Source organism: Neofelis nebulosa, chromosome 16 (genome assembly GCF_028018385.1).
Source record: "Neofelis nebulosa isolate mNeoNeb1 chromosome 16, mNeoNeb1.pri, whole genome shotgun sequence".
Taxonomy (NCBI): domain Eukaryota; kingdom Metazoa; phylum Chordata; class Mammalia; order Carnivora; family Felidae; genus Neofelis; species Neofelis nebulosa.
Window position 1 is genome coordinate 58302308 of NC_080797.1, and position 22129 is coordinate 58324436.

The window sequence follows — 22129 nt, forward strand, 5'->3', positions numbered from 1 at the left end:
ATCCATTCTTGACACAGCAGCAGCGATGGAAATGTTTTGTATCTTAATCTGGGTATGTACATGTAAAACTTTGGGGTGTGTTCAGATTTGTACACTTTACTGGAGGATAAAATTCAACAACAGCAAAACACCCCAAAACCCACAAAACTAAACAAGATGTCAGTCCCCCTGTTAGAATCCTTCAGTGGCTTCCTACCATCTTCAGAATAAAATCAAACTCTGCATGACTTGGCCCCAGTCTTTTTCTCCAACCTCCTCTCCCACTAGACTTCTCCCTTGCTTGCCAGAACCCAGCTTCCCTGGCTTTCATTTGTTTTTTTCTAATAAGCTTCAGCTTGCCTGCCTGCCTCAGGACCTTTGCTCAGGCTGCTCCCTCAGCCCAGAATCCTTCCCCATGCTTAGCACCTTTTTTCCTTCACATCACCTACCAAGGCTTACCCAGACTATCACGTCTAAACTATATCAGCCAATTTATTCTTTCTGCTCCCAAATCATTATATTTTTATAATGCTACTATAATTGTTTTGTTTTTCTACAGTTAGGACCAGCTTATACGTTTGACACTCACTACACACATGCTATTAGGCTAAGTGCTACATAGATAACCAATGCAATGAGTCTTATACTCAAAGAACAAACAGACCCTTTTTCTCTTTACTTTTTTTTTTTTGGTGTTGTTGTTCTTATAAATCTAAGTAGAGGGGCTTTAAAAAAATCATGCATTCATTCCAGCACAGCAGTCTCTAACCCTGGGGCTGAACATGGGAGAGATGGTGAGTACACGGTATAATGGGTTAAGCTGTGTCCTCCAAAAAGAAAATGGGTAAGTTCAAGTGGGAAGAAGCAGGCCTAAGAAAAAATTTAAAGCCATAAAAAATAAGCATTACACACAAGACAAAATGCCTTTATTTTTTTCCCACAAATTAAGTCAGAGGCTAAAAGCACAGGACCCAGAGACCACCTATGTAGCACCAAGACTCCTGTTGCAACAGGTCCTTGTCTGATACCTCATCTTCCGACTCAGCCCTCTGACATATCTGATTATTTTTGACAAGTGCAATCATCTCGACAACAGAGCCATTCAGAACATTTCATTGATACAGAAGCTCTTCCAAGAGGATCTCTGTTTAACTGCTCCAGGGATCTCTCTGCTGGTGATGGCTTTTCTGTGGTTGTAGAAGGACAATCTAACCGCCTCCAGGCTAACCCGTTCCAGCAGCCAGTCCTCCAAAGAGCCCAGTGCATCCGAGATCCAGGAGCACCCAATGAAGTCTGGGTGAGTCTGGGACAGAAATGGCACAAGGGTAAGACAGAGCAGTGTAGGCTTCTCACCCAAAACTGGCAATTTATGGACTAACCCAGCACATACACCTTCCATGGATTCGTGCATACATGGGGCCACACGAATCACCACAGGTACGATGGTAGGGGTGTGAGGAAAGAAACTAGGTCATTGTATCTATCAACTGTCTGAGGAAGATGGGGAAGGGGAATTTGTAGCTGGTGAGAAAGAGCACCTGTATCTGTAGAATACATACTAACTCTGGTCACTTAAACTTTTGTGCCTCAAGAGCACCTGAGTGGCTCTGTTGGTTGACCGTGGCTCAGTTCAGCATCCCAGGTGGGTTCGAGCCCTGCATCAGGTCCCGCACTGAGCGTGGAGCCTGTTTAAGAGTCGCTCTCTTGGGGGGGTGTCTGACTTCGGCTCAGGTTATGATCTCACAGTCCGTGAATTGAGGCCCTGCATCGGGCTCTGTGCTAACAGCTCAGAGCCTGGAGCCTGCTTCAGATTCTGTCTCCCTCTATCTCTGCCTCTGCCCTGCTTGCACTCGGTCTCTCTCTCAAAAATAAAATAAAATAAAAACATAAAAATTTAAAAAAAAGAGTCTCTCTCTCTTGGGACACCTGGGTGGCTCAGTCAGTTAAGTGTCAGACTTCAGCCCAGGTCATGTTCTCACAACTCATGAGTTCCAGCCCCACATTGGGTTCCTCACTGACAGTACAAAGCCTGCTGGGGATTCTCTGTCTCCCCCTCTCCCTCTGCCTCCTCCTCCACTTTCACATGCTCTCTCTCAAAATAAAGAAATAAACTTAAAAAAAAAAAAAGGATTCTCTCTTCCCCCTCTCACACTCTCTTAAAGAAAAAAACTTTTGTGCCTTAATTTTTCCTAACAGAAGTGGAATTAACATGCAACACCTTCAGAAGATGGAAAATATAATTTTAGTTTTTTTAAAGTTTGAGAGCAAGAGTTGTTTTTCTTTTAAAGTTTATTTATTTTGAGAGCAAGAGAGAAAGAGATAAAGACAGAGAGAGAGAGAGAGAGAGAGAGAGAGAGAGAGAGAGACAGACACAAGAATCCCAGGTAGGCTCTGTGATGACATTGCGGACCCGACACAGGGCTCAAACCCACGAACCATGAGATCATGACCTGAGCCAAAACCAAGAGTTGGACACTTCACCGACTGAGCCACCCAGGCGCCCTGATAGAAGTTTAGAGTAGATGTTCACACTCTGTATTTCGTATTAGTAAGCATCTTGTTTGAACACTTCTCAATTTTCAGCCTTACCTCCTTGTGCCGACATGATCTCCAGCCACACTGGGAAAACTTGCTCTTCCTCGGATGTGTCCCTACGTTTTCTGGTCTCCATAACACTGTTGATCTCCCATCTCTACCTACCATGCTGACACCCAACCCCACCTTTGAAATCCTATCCACCCTTTAGGATTCTTCCCCAAGAATCCCTCTGGCTTATCTGTGTTCCACAACTTCCTACTAAAGATCAGGACTCTGTATATTCTCAGAACCTGCATCACATGCCACTTTATGTCATTCATGACTTCGTCTAAAGTTAGAGGAGCAGCTGGAATCATCAGGAGAATGATCTCAGGTGCCCTGAGAATCACCCACCCAGGACTCTAATCCTAGCTCTGGATGGGCATGAGATGTCATACAAGCAAGTAATATTCTCATATTGGACCTCAGTTTATTTTTTTGTAAAAGGAAAGGCTTGAAGCAGTAGTTGAAAAGTTTCTCCATGTCCTCTGTGGTCCCATCCTGCAGGACTTGTGAACCCCTTTGTGATACAGACCACATCGTTTCCATCTGAGTTCCCCAGCAGACCTGGCTTCTACTGAGATGCTCCATACATTAATCCAACCAACATGTTTTATCCTCACATGCCCTGAGGGGCTGACCCAAGGTGCAGACCCGACCCTTGGGAGACTTGCAGAAGCAGAGTGGCCTGCCAGACCCACGCAGTGAAGGACAGGCCAAGGACAGACTAATGATTAGAGGATTACTCGGTCTAAGAACTCGCACAGAGAGCCCTTCCAGAAAATGCAGGTTCTCAGTGGGGGAAAATGTCTCTGGGCATTTTCAGTTGGGAGACAGGGTGCTACTGGCATCTAGTGGGTAGAGGCCAGGGATGCTGCCCAGAATCCCACCATGCTCCAGACAGCTCCCACAACAAAGAATGAAGCAGCCCCCAAAGGTTAAGTGCTGGGGTTGAGAAACCAGGCCTTATATCACATATTTCTTTCCTTCTCCTAGCATTCCTTCATCCCATTTTCCCCTTCTTCTCCTAGGATAAGCAACAGAGTCCAAATGAAACCCCTGGAATACAGGGGGATTTTGTAACGATCACCCATGAACACTCAGCTCTGCCCTATCGTCATGGAGAAAATTCAAAATCAAGCCTTCTTACATCTGTCACAAAATTACCTTCTTCTCTTCCCCGTAGCTTCTTCCAAAGGGGAAGCCTTCTCTGATTTTGTTCTCTGCAACTGTAGGCTACAAAGTGAGGTTGGGTAGGCGGGAAGGAGGAACGAAAGCCTACCCATGCTAGGTACATTCGAAGTACAGAGCACCACTTAGTGAAAACCTGCTGTAAGTACCTCTTCACAGAATGAGAACAGACGAGGTGGTGAATCCTCTCTCTGTAAGAGGGCATTTAAGAATCAATTTCTAGATTGCCTGTCAACAGATCCAAGAGAGACACGAAGAGCTCAGGTGTTCAGAGTTACTGCCAACAGACAGCGAGCCCAGTGGGAAAAGATAGCAACCATCTGCAGATCCAGTTTATCGAAGCTGTTTGCACGCAACTTTTCAGGAACTTGGGGCGTGAAGAAGGACCCCTGTGTGAGAAAAGCTGAAGTCAAGAACACACCCAGGGCTACTCACATGACACGGGTCTTGGCCATTCTAAGCTTCCATCAGGAGAGCCCCAACTCACTTGCTTTAGGATTTTCCCCACGTAACCAAGATAGGCCTCCTTCTTCTTCTTCTTCCTCTTCTTCTTCCCAGAGGCTGAGCTGGCCCTCCCGTACTTCTCTTGGGCTGCAGTATAAAGTGTAGTCTTCTTCTTCGGGCATCTTAGGTGGTGTAGGCAAACGCAGTACATGCAGAAGGCTTGATCCTTAACACGTCTAGGTCACAGCACTGGCTGGAGGCAAGTGAGCGCCTCAAAGGGGTTTGCTAGGGGGAGCTGGAAGGCACGCTCTCCTAATAAAATCAGTGGTTAGTGACTGCACCTGCAGGAGACAATACTCCCAGAACACTTAAGAAATACTAAGTGTGGAGTCTAACAAGGCAGGCTGATGGTACATTCTGGAAAAGAGCTTGAGGTGGGAAACTCAAAATGTTAACTTTCCTCTGTTCTTCCCATGTAAAAGAGAGAGTGACCACTTTGACCTGACGGCCATTAATTTACCAGGCAACACGGATCTCCGCAGTGATTCCTTTTACGTGTGTGACCCCAGCTGTTCTTATTATAGTGGTTCTTGGCCACAAAGATTTCCATTCAAAAGGACTGAGCCTGGGATCCTGGAAACTGCATCTTTTGCTAAAGCGTCCCAGGTGAGTTGGGGCCACCTGGGTGGCTCAGTTGGTTAAGCATCCGACTCTTGGTTTTGGCTCAGGTCATGATCTCCTGGTTTGTGGGATGGAGCCCTGAGCTGGGCTCTGCGCTGACCGTGCAGGACCTGCCTGGGATTCTTCCTCTCCTTCCCTCTCTGCCCCTCCCCTGCTCTCTCTCTCTCTCAAAATAAATAAATAACCATTAAAAAAAAAAAAAAAAAAGCATCCCAGGTGAATCTAATGACCAGCCAGATTTAGGATTCATTGGTCTGTAAAACCTTCCCGAAGCAACCCCACAAGATCAGGGGTTGGGGTTCGAGGAACAGCTCTGCATGGATGTGCCCTGTGTGTGTGCATTTCCACTGGGAGGGGGTACCTGGCTGTGCAAGAGCAATTAGGAACTCAGGTGACAAAGCATGAATAGGGAAGCCAGGGAGTCACTGTACCTTCAAGACTGAAGGTTGAGAAACCCTAGATGGAGAGGTCGTGAACTCCCCGCAATTAGCATTATCAGCTGAGCTACAAGGAAATGCCCAGCCTCATAGGAAGGAACAGATGAGAGGACGCCAGAGAACCAGGGTGTCAAAAGAAGAACCAGAACAGAACTCCTCCTTCTCCCAGTTATGAGCCACACTGAAGCCCCAGCTCAGGAGACTGGTGGGGACTGATGCACTGGGAGCTCCCATTTATCGAGCCCTATGTACCTGACCCCATACAAAGTGTGTAATGTACCTTACTGCAATCAGTTCTCAGGGCAACAATATGAGGTCGGTATTTGTATTGCCGTCACTTTACAGAAGAGGAAACTGAGTCTGGAAGGGCTCATGTGACTTGTCTGGGGGTCCCACACAGTGCACGATGGCAGGCCCGGCCCCTCCCTGAGCCTTTGCTTCTAACCCCATGCTCTGCTGCTCTTCCAACCCGAACGCCAGAGCCCCACTCTCCTTGTCGTTACACACGTGTGCTCTGCACGGCTGCTGTGTGTATTTATTCATTGATGAAGAACTTGGAATGTAGTTCCAAGAACTTGGAATGCAGCCTATCTGTGGTGTAGGCTCAACTCCCCGGAATGAATTCTTTGGTGACAAAGAACTATACTGAACACTCCTGTGAAAAGAAAAAGACACTCTATGACCTGGCTGTCAAAGCACATCCCACCCACCGCCTCAACTCCTACTCTCCTTTTACCGGCTTCATCACTCATTATCTGTCTAGTTAAAAATGCAACATATGCATAGAGCATATATGATGAAATGCACTGGGCGTCTTAATGCAACAAAGTAAATACAAACTGGCAGAAGTCATCTGTGGGATGGCACTCTTCAGTGATGGGGGCAATGGGGAACCAAACGAGCACTGTAACGTCCAGAAGATGCTGGAGAGCACTGGAGAAGGGTGACAACAGAGGTGATGTTGCCATGGGAGTGTAGTAAGAAGCCCTGGCCAGATGGCACTCACTCATTAAAAAATACTCAGCAAATTGTGATCCCCTACTAAGTGCAAGGCCCATGGGTCTGCATGGAAATGGTGACGAATTACCGAGAGGAATCACAAAGCTGACATAGGGAGAAGTCATAGGGTGATCAGAAGACTCACCAGCATCTGTTAGAAATCTCAGTCAGCTAAAAAGGATATGCGATAAATTGCCTGCTAATACATTCCCTATCCTGGGGGCACCTGGGAGCTCAGTTGGTTGAGCATCCAACTTCGTTCGGCTCAGGTCATGAGCTCACAGTTGGTGAGTTCGAGCCCTGCATCGGGCTCACCACTGTCAATGCAAAGCCCACTTTGGCTCCTCTCTCTGCCCCTCCCCTGCCCACACTCTTTCTGCTGCAAAAATAAACAAACATTAAAAAAATAAATACGTTCCCTATCCTGAAGATAAAAGAAGCAGTTACACTAACAGCAATGCTAACTTGTATTTACTGAATGCTCAGTACCTGCCTTGAATTATACAAAGCACTATATCGACATCTCACCTTGTGGTTTTAATACTCAGAAGTATAGAAGAGAGGAGGAAACTGAGGCTTATAAAGATAAACTAATTGGTTTAAGGTCACACAGGCAGTAAGGTGCGAAGCTAGGAACTGATCTCTGATGTGTCTGGCACCAAAATTCCCATCACTATTTCTCCCAAGTTAGGCCTCCCGCCCACCTACGGCAAAATCTCCTGAGCTGCTTATTGAAATGAAGATCCCCAGCCGCCATCGATCCCTCAGTACAAGTATCTAAAGCTTGGGTGCCACTGTATCCCTAAGGCCTCCTGAGAACTGTATGGGGGAAATGCTCCTCTGATCCGAACCCTACTCAGTACAGAAGGGCTAATTAGAGACTCGGAAAGGGTGGGGACACTAGGAGAAAGTGACTGTGACATGGCTAAGCACAGACACAGACCTTAGACACTGAGAAGGCCGACTTTACGGAGTTTAGTGATAATTGTGTTAGAATTCTATGGATAGAAACTCTAAGAGGGAGATCGACTTGAGAAAAATAGAAGGCTCTTCCTTAACTGGCCATGACCTTGGCTCTCCTCCTTGATTATAATTCACTTCGACCTGGTCCTATCTTGGTGGACTATCAGATCCAAAGGACAAACCAAGCTCATAAATAGGGGTAATGAGTAACAAGAAGATGGGACAGTTGGGATTCAGGGCATGGAGTGTCTGGGGAGTGACTCAGGAGTAAGACTGAGTGAAATGGTGTTGGAGCCTGCTTTTGCGCGGCGAAGTCTACGTGGAATGGGGGTAGACTGGAGCCTGCTTTTGTGCGGTGACATCTACGTGGAATGGGGGTGGCCGAAAGAGTCAAGTGGCCCAGGTAAGTCTGGCATTGCAGCACACAGTAGAGGGGATTCAGACATTGGGTGGGACACTGGACTACATGGTTTCTGAGGTCTCCTGGTTTTGTGGCTTCTACTTTTCCCCTGTATCATTTCTTTAGGGTTCAGGTTGTTAGAATTTGGAGAGAAGCACTGCTCATATCATTTCTATCTCTGGATAGTCCGAGGAATTAATCTTGTTGATTCAAAAAAGTCAGAGGGGCACACTGTGCATTATATTGTATTTTGTTTATTTTTCACACTGTGCATTTTAACATCATCTTATTTCGTGATCTTAATTCTAGGAGATGAATACTGCCACAGCTCACCAGTTGAGAAATTCTGGGTGAACGGCAGGAGGAGAGGGAGTTTGGGGGACAGATTAGAAGATGTCACCTTGGGAATGATGTCACACTGTTCCTGGAGTGTCAGCACTATAGATCTAATCGAATATTAATGGTGGATGATATTAGTACCGAATAGTTGCTACTTTGTCAGGTGCAGATAAGAAAAGAATCCAAATTTTTCCCAGCCCCAGCAATCTTATTTAACCTCTACACCAAGCTTTTATTTTTTTAATTTATTTTTTATTTTTTGTATTTTGAATTTCCAGTTTTTTGTTTGTTTATTTTTAATATATGTTTTAAATTTATACCCAAGTTAGTTAGCATATAGTGCAACAACAACTTCAGGAGTAGATTCCTTAATGCCCCTTACCCATTTACCCATCCCCCCCTCCCATAACCCCTTCAGTAACACTCTGTTTGTTCTCCATATTTAAGAGTCTCTTATGTTTTGTCTCCCTCCCCATTTTTATATTATTTTTGCTTCCCTTCCCTTGTGTTCATCTATTCTGTGTCTTAAAGTCCTCATATGAGTGAAGTCATATGATATTTGTCTTTCTCTGACTAATTTCACCCAGGATAATACCCTCCAGTTCCATCCACGTAGTTGCAAATGTCAAGATTTCATTCTTTTTGATTGCTGAGTAATACTCCATTGTATATATATCACATCTTCTTTATCCATTCATCTGTGGGTGGACATTTGGGCTCTTTCCATACTTTGGCTATTGTTGATAGTGCTGCTATAAACATGGGGGTGCATGTGCCCCTTTGAAACAGCACACCTGTATCCCTTGGATAAATACCTAGTAGTGCCATTGCTGGGTCATAGGGTAGTTCTATTTTTAATTTTTTGACGAACCGCCATACTGTTTTCCAGAGCTGGTGGGATTCCCATCTACACCAGGCTTTTAGAGGAGAAAAAAAAACATGGAAAAAAGAAGGCCACCCCCCCCCCAATTAAAAATAGGAATAGGAAGGGACTGGGGTTACCTGGAAAAGATCCAGGATGCTGCCCTCCCTGACTTCTCTATCTTCCTCCCCCAGCATGTTGTCTCACAAATGCTCACTGCCACATTGGGCAGTGGAGACTACCCACTACTCAAAGCAGAAGCTTTGAGTTCTGGTCTTAGCTCTACCAGCACCTTGCTCTGACCTAGTCAAAGGCAGGGGCTCTTCCTGGGACTCAGTTTCCCTAGGGAGTATATGTTTGATTATACAACCATTGAGACTCCTTCAAATCTTGCTATTCAAAGTATGGTCTGTAGGGTATCTGGCTGGCTCACTTGGTAGAGCGTGTGAGTCTTGATTTCGGGCTTGTGAGTTTGAGCCCCAGGCTGGGTGTAAAGATTGCTTAAATGAAAAAAAAAAAAAGTATCATCTGCAAACCAACAGCAGCAGCCCTTGGGAATCTTGTCAAAATGCAGATTTCGATTCAGTAGGCTGGAGGTGGGACCTGAAACCCTGCATTCCTAACAACATCCCAAGTGATTCGTACACACTTTAAGGTTTGATACATCCTGCCTTAAGACATTATCAATCCATCAACTGATTGTGGTCGTGCCTTGTTGCTTTCCCTCTGGTGGGTTTCTATCACACCCCCAAATGTTCTAGTTCTAGAACCACTTCCAATGGCCAGGATAGATTGAGAGTTAGTGATTTTCTGGCTTGGGGCTTGGAGAAATGCCACAGGCTCCTTGAAATAGAATACTACACCCCCACACACCCATTTTCCTAATAAATAAGCTCACTAATTAATTCATCTACGCGATTCAAAAAATATGTACAGGGCATCAGGCACAGCTTGAGGGCTGGAGATAAAAGGGTGAGTAGAGCATGGCCTCTGTGCTGGAGACTTTAGGGACGAGGCCTGGACAGCCAACTTCAACTCAGTGTGATAAGCACTTCTGTAATTAGTAAAGAGGATACATTCCAGGGAGATGTTTATAGTCAGAAACTATGTTTTCACAGACAGGAAGAGTTTCTGGAGGCTGTCCCAGGCTGCCTCCTCTACCATTGACGCTATCTTTCCTGTGGCCATAAACATGTGGCTTCTCTGCCCACGCTTGGGAATGTGCTATGGGACAGTCCCCATCTGATGACTCACAGGATACTGACAATGATGGTTTCTTGAATTCTTCTCCATTCCCCAAAGATTAGGACCTGTGGTGTGACCCTTCCCTTAGCTTGGGCTTCTTAACCTGGGATCCATAGACAGGTTATTTTGGGCAGAGGGACAGAGGGGTCCATGTATAAACTGGTTTGTGTGTGTGCTTAATATACTTGTCTTGGGAGAGAAAGTCCACATGTTTTCATCAAAGGACAGTGGGTTCTTCTCTCCTCCCTCTCTTCAGCTGATATACCCCAACTTCCTCCCTGCTCAGGTTGACTATGTTAAAAGGAGCTTTGTCTGCAGTATCAGCCCTTCCAAAGAGTTAAGGAAAGATCCTTGTTCCCAACTCAACACTATCACAGGTAAGCACAGCTTTAGAGCCACAGGGACAGTAGGGATAGAAATCCCTAGAACCCAATGCACCCCAATGTTTATAGCAGCACTATCAACAATAGCCAAAGTATGGAAAGAGCCCAAATGTCCATCGATGGATGGATGGATAAAGAAGACGTGGTGCATATATATACAATGGAGTGTTACTCAGCAATCAAAAAGAATGAAATCTTGCCATTTGCAACTATGTGGATAGAACTAGAGGGTATTATGCTAAGCGAAATTCATCAGTCAGAGAAAGACAAATATCATATGACTTCACTCATATGAGGACTTTAAGATACAAAACAGATGAACACAAGGGAAGGGAAGCAAAAACAATATAAAAACGGGGAGGGAGACAAAACATAAGAGACTCTTAAATATGGAGAACAAACTGAGGGTTACTGGAGGGGGTGTAGGAGGGGGGATGAGCTAAATGGGGAAGGGTTAGCATTAAGGAATCTACTCCTGAAATCATTGTTGCATTATATGCTAACTAACTTAGGTGTAAATTTAAAAAATAAATTAAATAAAAATTTAAAAAGAAAGAAGAAATCCCTAGAACCCAGAGCCAGGTCCTTAGCAATTGGCCAGCTGATCTTTGTCTTTAATAGCTATAGGTGAGAAAATGAACTTCTTAAGTTACTTTCTGGGCTTTCAGGGTGGTGCATGACAGTGAGCTCAGCGATGAAATTTCCCTTCCCTTTGTTCTGTGAGATGTCTATAGAAGGGTGGGGGAGTGGAGCAGGGAGGTCCATAGGTGGGCAAGCCACCAGGGATACCAGGGAGGCAACTGTTGGGTCTGCTTTTACTTTAAAAAAACTTAGGCTTCAGTAACCACAGAGAGCATACACGCTGCCTTTGATGTACCATTCATAGTTCAAATCCAGTCTTGGGCATGAAAGAGGAGGAAGCATCTTTTGGATAATACCTCAGGCAGAGAGTTCCACGTAATTTCTAATATGGATGTGAGTGCATTATCAAGTTATTTTGCAACATAAAGTTTCCTTTCTACTTCTGCTCTAGGATGATTTGGGCTTATAAAATAAATGTATACAAGAGCCTTTGAATATGTTGTTTTTCCTGGCCTTCTTGCTTCTGTCTTGCAGGACTCCTGCTGGGGTGAGCTGTCTTCCTGAATGCAGGGCACCTGGTGAAGGGAGGGCAGGGAGGTGGGGCAGCCCAGAAGCATTCTGGGAGAGAACGGGAGCAAATATTTGCTTTGGAAAATTCAGAGTTGATTTTCAAGGATAAGCCAGTAGCAGGTCAACTGCAGAGGAGTTTGGGGAACAATAGCTTTTGTTTAATGTGAACATACAGTGCACAGGCTTGGCCTCAGGACAGAAGTGAACACAGCCCTGAAACCTGCTTCTAGGGGCAGGAGATAAGAATAAGATAAACGCTGCACAAAGACTGATCTTAATGCAGAAAGTCTACCAAGCGGTGGGGGGTGCTGACAACCTCTCATCGCACAACCCATAGATTCACAGACCATTCCCTATTCATTTATCAAGCAAGTGTGTATTAAGAGCTTTCACATCTGAGGCACTGTGCTACCAGGTGCCAGAGTTACATCCAAGAACAGAACAGACATGGCCCCGGACCTCATGTCTCTCTCTCTCGTGAGAGATGGACAAGAGGCTCAAGTGTATTCAGTGTTGAATGGGAGTGACATTTCCAGAGTGCTGTGGGGGTACGGAGGAGGGACAGCCAACCCTCACTTAGGAAATCAGGGAAGCCTTCCTGGAGGAAGTGATGTTGGGGCTGAGAGGTAAGAGAGGAGCAGAGGTTAGCTAGGCCATAGGGGTGAGGGGTGAGACAACAGGGAGGGGAATTTCAGGCAGAGAACAGGTGGCACCCTCCTTGGGGCATATTTGATGACATTTACATATTCAATTATTTAAATTATAAATATATTGAAAAGATAAATTATTTAAATTATTTTTGGGGTTTCGAATGGTCTGTTTGGTATCTATAATCTCCTAGCATATCTGTGGCAACCAGACCTTACAGACACTCCTCACCAGAGTTTTCAAAATGTGTGTGGGTTCTTCAGTTGTGGAACGTCTGATGTACAAATTTCTGATGTGACTTTCATTTCTAAGTATTATAGGATTTCTAAAAAATAAACGTTTTTATGTTAGGACACTTTTAGACTGTTATTTGATTTTTTAACTTTATTATTTTGAAATAATTTCAACCTTACAGAAAAATTGGAGGAAGAGTGCAAAAAAGTTCCCACACATTCTCAAATAAAAAAAAATTTTAATGTTTATTTATTTTTGAGAGAGAGAGAGAGAGAGAACATGAGCAGGGGAGGGGCAGAGAGAGAGAGACACACAGAATCCGAAGCAGGCTCCAGGCTCTGTCAGCACAGAGCCTGACACGGGGCTTGAACTCACGAACCACAAGATCATGACCTGAGCTGAAGTCGGACGCTTAACCGACTGAGCCACCCAGGCGCCCCCTCCCACACATTCTTTATATTCACCAATTATTAATGTTTTGTTACATTTGCTTTATCCATTTATATCTCTCTACATATATATACATATATATGTATATATATCTCCACATGTACTATTATTATTATTCTTTGCCAAACAATTTGAGACATCATACTCTTTACCCCTAAATACTTAGGATCCATCTCCTGAGAATAAGGACATTCTCTTACAGAACCACAATATAATGATCAAATTCAGGAAAACTAATAGTAATGCTATGCTACTATTTAATTTACAGTCTGTATTCAAATTTCACAGATTGTCCCAATATTGTCCTTTACATTGTTCTGGTTAAAGTCCAGGTCACAAACTGCCTTTAGCTGTGGTGTCTTTTTAGGGCCTTTTAACCTGGACCAGCCCCTCAGCCTTTTTTTGTCTTCCAAGCCATTGATATTTTTCAAGAGTACAGGTTGGTTTTTTGTAGGATGCTCCTTAATGTGGGTTTATTTGGTGTTTCTTCATAATTAGATGTAGTGGATACATTTTTAGCAGGTAAGTGATATTATTATGTCTTTCCAAGGAGATGATATCACTCATCATGTCAGTGCATCTCATTATTGGTGATTTTAACTTTTATTTTGGCTTTTAGTATATTTTTAATTTATTTTTTATTTTTTAATATTTTTTAATGTTTATTACTTTTGAGAGAGAGAGGGGGGGGAGGGGCAGAGAGTGAGGGAGACAGAGGATTTGAAGCAGGCTGCATGCTAACAGCACAGAGCCTGATGTGGGGCTTCAACTCATGAACTGCAAGATCATGACCTGAGCTGAAGCCAGATACCCAACCTACTGTGGCTCCCAAGTGCTCCCCACCTTTTTTTTTAAAGGTTATTTATCTTGAGAGACAGAGAGAGAGAGACAGCAGAAGTAGGGGAGGGGCAGAGAGGGAGAGAGACAATCCCAAGCAAGCTCCGCACTGTAAGTGCAGAGCCTGATGTAGAGATCGAACTCACCAACCATGAAATCATGACCCAAGCAGAAATCTAGAGTCAGACACTTACCCCACTGAGCCACCCAGGTGCCCCCTGGCTTTTAGTATATTTTAAGCTGTAACACAAACATACATATCCAAATGTGTTTATATCTAAACGTTATCACAAAGGAGATTAATAATGAGCAAACCTGTTCTATATTATCTTCTTCAAATGCATATTTCAGTGTTTCGTTTCTCTGGCTGTCTCTGTGTATACTGAAACATTTTGTAAATGTGTCATTGATTAATAAATTTGTAGCTGTGCGCTGGCCTTTAAAAAGGCTGAATGTAACACTCTAATAGTAACAAATTACTGCTTCCCCATGTACATCAGGATTTTCTTGATATCTTACAACCAAAACAGTGTTCAAAAGTAAATCGGAATCCTGAAGCTGATTTAAGATGATAGGGACCCCCAATGGACAGACATGGGTTCAGCAAAAGAGCCTTATTGGTCTCAATGCCTGATTTTATATTAATTTGGGCTTATAAATTTATAAAATACATTTTGCATGTGTTCTGTACACGTGTTATATGTTGGGCTCCTGTCCAAGATACTGATAAAAAAAAAAACACAAGAGTTCCTTTGCTCTGTTCATTTGAAAACTACAGCTACATCCCATTGTAGATCCTACCCACTGTGGGATTACTTTTGCCCTAACAACCCCAGGGCTCAGGGAATACACACACATCCATTTCCAATGGGTCACTGAGTATGCTCCCTTGGTTGCTCGAAATTTCACAAAATTTAAGTTACTAAATTTAAAAATTTTTAAATCTTAAATGTTGTCCCATCCCTCACTCCTATGGCCTCACCAGTACAAACATTTTAGGAATGTACCATATTATGCAGTTACCTGCTTAGCCACTGACTGACCCACATAATGATCCAAGCAAAGGACAGCCCTACCTTGGAAAGTGTCTAGCCCAGAGGCCTTATTCCCCAAACGAGGACACTGAGAGCCAGAGAGGTGCCTTCTGAAGAGGGAGAGCTGCTAATGGTAGGCTGCAATTGAGCTCTGCCTGAGCCAGGGGTTGGGGTGGCTTTCTTTCTTTCTTTTTTAAGTTTATTTATTTCGGGAGAGAGAGAGAGAGAGAGAGGACATGGGGAGGGGCAGGTGGAGAGGGAGAGAATCCCAAGCAGACTCCTCGATGTCAGCTTGGAGCTGGACTAGGGCTCCATCTCACAAACTATGAGATCATGACCTGAGCCCAAATCAAGAGTCCCACACTCAACCAACTGACCCACCCAGGTGCCCCTGGGGTGGCTTCCTGATGGCAGAGGTGGCTCCCTCCTGAGGTGATCAAGCTGCCTTCCCCTCTCTCTTGGCTAGAGTCAGTTGTTGGCAGCGGAAGCAAGCCCTGAGCAGGGTCCTTCCGTCTGGTTTACTCATCTCAAATTCAGCCATGGAGTTGGAGCCCAGCCAGGTCCTTGGGAGCCTCTAGATTTCCTAGCAGATTTCCTAGAAGATGGTCTTAAGGGAAACACAAGGCTGAAGAGGTGCAGCTGCCTTAGAAAGTCATGTATAATATATCTTCATCGGGAAAATGTACTCTAAGTTCCAAAAGAATTTTCCAAGCTCAACCAATGTATCTATAAATTGGAGACCACTTACAACTCATTCCACTCTATTAAACCAGTGCGGATTTCATATCGACATAAGCAAGGCAGCACAATAGCTACTTGCTGGTTGCCAACGGGGATATGAAGAAATTTAGGGCATGGCCCCGTGCTCAAGAGGCCTGTAATAATCCTAGGGAGATGATGCATTCATATATTAAAGACTTATTAATAATATAAGGTAATGTTGGATGGCATGCTCAGGTCAGTGAACAGAAAGATGGATCACGGAACACTGAAGAAGGGAAGCATTCTGCCATGTGGCTCGTAACTCGAGCAACCTGGATGTAACTGTGGCTTCCTCACTTCCTAGCGATGTGGCAAGTTACGTGAATTCTCCAAGGCGCTTAGAAAAGCTCTGGGCATTTTAAGTGTCCTCCAGATGTTAGCTATTATTACTCTCTCTCAGTCCGTGGGCGAACCATCATTTCGGGGATGGAGAGGACGCGAGCACAGGAGGAGGAGGGGGGCTTCGCGGCAAGGTGATAGAACCAATCATAAAGAATTATCTTCGCAATATCTCCACGAGCTGCTTCTGGAACTCAGTGGGCAGCCATCAAGTATCCTGGAGCAGTCAATTCTGGAAACCTGATTCCACCCACTTTCCTACGTCGGTCCTCCTCGGCACCGCCCACCCTCCCCCCGCCCCGCGAGATTCCAGCGCTCGTCCCCAGGGGGCGCTGCCGCCCCGCCGCCCAGGCCAGGCCCGGCGCGCGCCCGCGCCGCCCGCCGCGCGCGTGCGCGCCGCCCAGGTGAGGAGGCGGCGGCCTGCGCCGCGGCGGGGGCGGGCTGCTCGGCCGGCGGGGCGGGGCGGGGCGGGGCGGAGCTGGAGAGGCCTGGCCGGGGCGGGGCGGGGCCGGGGCGGGGCGGGGCCGGGGCTAGACCAAGGCCAGAGGCGGGACCAGCCGCCGCCGTCTCCGTTTCGGTGTCCCGTCCCCCACAGCTCCGGGCAGCCGCCGCGGGAGAAGCGGAAACTGCCGGGTGCGCCGTGCCGGCCGAGAGCGCGCCGAGAAGCAGCGGGGCGGCCTCCGTCCGGCCCGGACCCGCCGAGCGGCGCGCGGCGCCCCCTCCCCCGCAGCCCCGCGCCCGGCGCCGCGGCCCCGCCCCGACCCCGCCCGAGCTCGCCGCGCGCCCCCCCGCCGGCCCCCCGCGACCCGAGCGCGCCCACCTGAGCCCGTCCGCGCCCACCTGAGCCCGTGCGCCGGCGCCATGGCGGAGCAGGAGAGCCTGGAGTTCGGCAAGGCGGACTTCGTGCTGATGGACACCGTCTCCATGCCCGAGTTCATGGCCAACCTCCGGCTCAGGTGAGGGCGGAGCGGCCGTGCGCCCGGGCGCGAGCCTGCGCTCTCCCGAGAGGGGGCGCCCTTGCGGTGCGGCGGGACTGGGGGTGTCAGGGGCGCGCCGAGCTCGAGGGATGGAGTGCGGCCGGATGGGGGTGTCTGGGGGCCCGCGGAGCTCGGTGGTCGCGCGTTCCCGAGAGATGACGCCCCGGGGTGTGGCCGCCTCGGAGTGTAAGGGGCGTGTCGAGCCCCGGGGCTGCGCCGTCGGGAGACGGGTGTCCGGGGCGCTGTCCGGACGCGGGGGGTGGGGGGAGGGGTGCGAGTGGTGTGCGGGCGGCCAGCGCGCGGCCCCAGGTGAGTGGTGTGGGCGGGCCGGGTGACCTAATGGAAACAGAGGTAAAGGAAAATAAGAACTTTAGGGAGAGTTGTGGCGGCCACGAAGGCCCTGGGGAGACTGGAGGGTTGTTCTGGAGAGAGACTCGGGTCTCATCCTGGTTTTACACTTGGTTCGTTTCTTTTTCTTGTTTTTTCCCTTTTTTCCTTTTTTTCTGGCGCGGTTCCATCCTGTCATTCAGGATGCTGTGGAGCGGTCCCTGAGCTGTCCCGGGACACTGGCTATTTTTTAGTTACTCTCCTAAACGTAATTAGACACGTTTCCAGACATCGAAGAGACTGCTCTGCTGGCCAGTGCCAAGATAAACTGTCTGAATTTGACAAGGCATTCATGGTTTCAGTTTTTTTCAGGCAGTTATGGATGGAGCCCTTGTGTTACCGACATCCTTGAGAATGTAGTCACGACTCAACGCCCAAAATGGGCTTCCAAGACTAATTTATTTTAAAAACCCTTCGACGTGTGATTATTTCACTCTTGATACAGTAAAATGTAAACAGAACTTTAAAGTAGTTATGAAGGGCGCCTGGGTGGCTAAGTCAGTTAAGCTTCGGACTCTTCGTTTCGGCTCAGGTCATGATCTCGTGGTTTCTGCGCGGGAGCCCCGGGTGGGGCTGTGGCCACCGACAGCACTGAGCCTGCTTGGGATTCTCTCTCTCCCCGTGTGTGTCTCTCTGTCTCTCTCTCTCTCTCTGCCCCTCCCCAGCTTTCTCTCAAAAAGATAAACGTTAAAAAAATTTTTTTAAGTAGTTTTGGTTTTATTTTGTTAGACATTACAATAAATGGAGTTTTGAAAATAACTGAGTCTTTTTTTGGGGGGGGGGGGAAGGAGGAGGTGTTTCCTGGAAGTTCTAGCCTCATTTCTTGTAAGGTTTATAGCTAAATATCACTCCAAAAGCTTATATAGTAAAAGTCATGATCTAGGTGTGAGTGCTTAACTAACCCTGCTTCTTAGTATTAATTGCCCCTTGTTAACTTTAATTTAAGAATTTAAAAAATGTTTTTTGATCTTTGGAATTGCAGACCCCATAGGGTTTTCCTCTGCTCTTGGCCAGGCTTCCCAGAGTATGGAACAGGGGCACAGATCTGAGTTCTATACCTGCCAACTACAAACTGACCTTGAGCTGGTCTGCGTGTCTGAGTTTCCTAATTTGTAAAACAATGAGGATGTTCACAATTTTTCAGCACTTACATTCTTTTCTGCTTTTACATATCATTGGTTGCAAAGTAAGCATGGGGCTGGAATCTTAAGGAACATTATGAAAGCGAGCCTCACTTGGGGTGCCTGGATGGTTCAGTCGGTTAATCGTAGGACTTGGGCTCAGGTCATGATCTCGCAGTCAGTGGGTTCAAGCCTGGCATTGGGCTCTGTGCTGACCAGCTCAGAGCCTGGAGCCTGCTTCAGATCCTCTGTCTCCCACTCTCTCAGCCCCTCCCCCACTCAGGCCTTGTCTTTCTTTCTCTCTCAAAAATAAATAAACATGAAAAAAAAATTTGAAGTGAGCCTAACTTAACTTTGCAGTTTGGTTCTACATTGTGCAAAGTACTTTAGGAGGTAAGGTGGGAGGTTCCCCAAAACTGTAAGATGTATCCTTACCCCTCAAAGAGGTGGCATGTCAATGAAGACAGGGAGAAAAGTGGAAATTTTACTGTTGATTAAAATAAAAGTTAAGAAAACAATAGAAGAGTTAAGCTTTATAGAGGTAAGGTGATTCTCGGCCAAGAAATTGTACAAATGAATTGTTCTCGAGTTCAGAAGAGGGAGAGGTGCTCTAGGTTGGCTGGGAAACACAACATAGAGAAGTTCAGGTGAGTTGCAAAGGATGGGTAAGATTGGTCTAGGTGGAGAACATTCCAGGTGGATACAGTGGTGTGAGCAGAGGAGCGGAGGCAAGAAAGGTGGTTCTGTTTGGTGGTAGTGAATACACTAAGTTGTCTGGAGGAAAAGGAGTTGGTGTTGGGGAACTGTGGGAGGAATCACCAAGCTCATTAGAGCTAGAGTAGGGCTGCCTTCACACTCAGTCGCCAAGTCAGTCAAGGTCCTAGCTGTTCAGACATGTGCATGCATCTGTACGTGTCTCGCCTGTGTGTATAGCTGACAGCTCTGAGAATTGGGTGCAATTGTCAATGTGCAGGTTCAGTGATTGTTCATGGTTTACTTCTAACTCGGGAGTAGTTGGTTCTCGGTAGCGATAAACACAGTCTCAGCAAAGGGTACTAGCAGTACCCTTGCCCTCCTCTTTTACCCAGGTGGAAAGCAGTCCTCTCTCTCTCTGATAGTCAGGATTTCCTATCACCCTAATATCCCTCCAGGCAGTTTTAGTGTTTAGTTGTGTCAGCTACTGGGCTTATGCTGTTGTGGCCCTTGGACATTTGTTTCACTTTGCAAAAGGTGACTGGAAACACTGCAGATCCAGATGCACTTACATGACATAGAAGTGTTTTGGGTTGCATGAGCCCAATCATTCTTGCCTTTCCCAAGCTCTGGCTCCTTCTCTTACTCCTGTCAGGGGGGTCCTGTCCTCCGCTCTGCACCTGGCTCTTCTGCAAGGCCCTCTTCATTTGTGGTCTGTAACATAGTTAGGCACTGAACACTGTAGCTGTTTCAGGGGTCTGTAGCATCCAAACTCGATAGTAGTTTTCCTGATAACAGCACCCAGCATAATGCTGGGTACATAACACATTTCCTGGTGACAGCATTTTTCTTGCACAGAGAGAGAAAAGAGAGAGAAAAGGTTAGTTGTTTAAAGGTTTTTTGACATTGTTCATTTGGAATTATCTTTTCATTTTGCTACTCTGCCGACCTTTCTTCCCCTCTTGGAGCTAAAAGTTGGTTTTTAGACAGCTGTCACAATTGATGTAACTTTCCCCCATGCTGTTATTATTTTCGAAAGTTGACTACAGTGTGTGTCTGTGTGTGTGAATCGGATGAGGCAAGATTCAAGGGGTGATGTGTGTTAGTCTATCTGTGAAGGAGTTTCAATTTATATTTCTTACTCTCCTATGAAAAACTGCTAGTATTTTGAAGGTCGCTTTCTTTCTGTCCTAGAAGTCCCTTGCTGGAGGAGATCTGTTCTATTTATTTCTTTTTCCCTTTTGGTGGAGGTGCTGGTGGCTTTGGTGGCAGTGGTAAGCTCCTTGCTGCATTTTCAAGGGACTGTGCCCAGGAGGGAGATGCCTGCGCAGACACCTCCCATCTCCGTGGTCAGGCCTGGTCCCTGCCAGCAACCCTAATGACCTGACCACTTGCAGCGCCGGCCACAGTATTCCCACCATATTCTGCTTTCTTTGCAGCCACTTCCTTTCGGGACCTGGAGCCCTTTGGTTGGTTCCTTTTCTCTTTGCTGGGCCATTCTTGCACTTGAGCTCTTTCTGCACTAACAGCAGCCCTGCGCCCTCTCTCCAACTTAGAATCCCGGCAGAGCCAGCTGCATGAGACATCTGGTCCTCCTGTGCTCTCCTCCTCCCCACTCAGCCATATGTGTGTGTAAAAGGGAAAATGCAAGCCGCTGCTCAGGGCTGATCTTGGGCCGAGGACAGCATCCCAGGGAGATGTGCTCTTCACAGGGCAGCGAAATACACCGTAGGCTTCCAGGGGTCCTAACTTTGTTGGTGATGGTAGCAGTTTTGAGCATCAGGCATCTGCTCAGCCTCATATCTTGGCTCCTTGGAAGTTTAATTTTTCCTCCCCTCTTTTCTTACCGGTTTTTCTCTTCCATGTAAGCGGTCATTTGAAATCGTGACTGCCAAAGCTGCAGGCAACTTCTTTTAACCTAACACAACCTGTTATCAGACCCTTGCTTAGACCTGGGCTTCTCAACTCCAGCACCATTGACTTTGGGGCTTGGGTAATTCTTTGTTTTTGGGGGCTGTCCTGTGCATTGCAGGATGTTTAGCAGCACCCCTGGACTCTACCTGCCAGATGCCAAGTAGGACCACTTCCTTCCCATTTATGACAACTGAAAATGTTTCCAGATACTGCCAACTGTCCCCTGGGGGAGGGGTGAAATTATCCCCAGTTGAGAACCCTGGCCTAGGTTGTTCTCACTGCCTGGAATGTCCTCCTTCTTTCCTCACCGCTGCTCACATACTCTGCCTGTCACTCTTACTTGTCCTTTGAGACCAGTTCTGAGAAGTCTTTCCCAGTCTTCCAAGTCTGGATTAATTATACTCTTACCTGTGTCCCCAGGATACATGGATACTTGGTCCTAACTGTTAAGAGAACCAGTCAGGTTATATTGTTGTTATCTGCATACCAGCCTTCCCACCAAATAATGAGGTCCTCAGAGACAGAGAGCCTATCCAGATGTGGATCCAGGTTTTGTGGTCCTTAAGACTCATTGCAATTGGGAGGGGGGACCATCTTTAAGAAAAGAGTATTAATTGTGAATGCCAAATTAGATATAGGATTTTGGAAGGGGACAGTGCCAGTGAGTGTCTGTGAAACAAACCCATCTCTGATCCTTTTGTGTTTCCTGTCATGCTGGGCACCTGTGTGTTCCATACATTTTTACATGAGTTAACTACGCCATCAGATGTTGGTTGATTATTCTTCAACCAGTGGAATTCTTAGCTTAAAAAATGCACACAATCTTCTCAAAATATTGTTCTTATCTAATATAGTTTAACCGTGTGAGGGCAGGACGAATGAGTTGTAGAATTACACACACACACACACACACACACACACACACACCACACAACCTCTGTACTCTTTCTCTGTGGCTGCTTGGTCATTTGGAAAATTTGGTGGGACAAAGGGTACCTCTTTCTTGCCGGGGGCAAAACCTGAGGTACTCTGGGTGGTCTTAAAGCATGTGTAAGTCTGCAGTTGGTGCAGAGTTCTAGTT

The 22129-nt window shown here is 46.5% G+C and overlaps 2 protein-coding genes across 3 annotated transcripts in view; one reads left to right on the top strand and one right to left on the bottom strand.

Annotated features, from left to right (window-relative positions):
* Nucleotides 1-888: 888 nt before the first annotated feature.
* On the bottom strand, nucleotides 889-16907 carry LOC131498583 (histone H2A.N). The gene is made up of 3 exons (XM_058706024.1): nucleotides 16797-16907; nucleotides 4235-4532; nucleotides 889-1282 (listed from the first exon to the last, which is right to left on the bottom strand). The coding sequence occupies exons 2-3, from the start codon at nucleotides 4400-4402 to the stop codon at nucleotides 1082-1084; spliced, it is 369 nt and encodes a 122-aa protein (XP_058562007.1). The 5' UTR covers nucleotides 4403-4532; nucleotides 16797-16907; the 3' UTR covers nucleotides 889-1081.
* MYO1D (myosin ID) overlaps nucleotides 6573-22129 on the top strand; it is a 377669-nt gene continuing 362112 nt past the window's right edge. Inside the window, exon 1 of one of the 2 annotated variants that reach the window (XM_058706014.1) lies at nucleotides 6573-7674. In XM_058706014.1, coding sequence (XP_058561997.1) covers nucleotides 7643-7674 — 32 coding nt within the window. In that variant the 5' untranslated portion in view covers nucleotides 6573-7642. Of the gene's footprint in view, nucleotides 7675-16507; nucleotides 16913-22129 lie in introns of those variants that run through there. The other variant, XM_058706013.1, reaches the window with a different exon arrangement.

What these genes read in the sequence shown, in the direction of transcription:
- LOC131498583 (XM_058706024.1), bottom strand. Translation starts at nt 4,402, where the DNA reads ATGTACTGCGTTTGCCTACACCACCTAAGATGCCCGAAGAAGAAGACT. An exon ending in TGGGGAAAATCCTAAAGCAA is followed by an intron (nt 1,283 to 4,234) that starts GTGAGTTGGGGC and finishes TTTCTGTCCCAG; the next exon opens with ACTCACCCAGACTTCATTGG.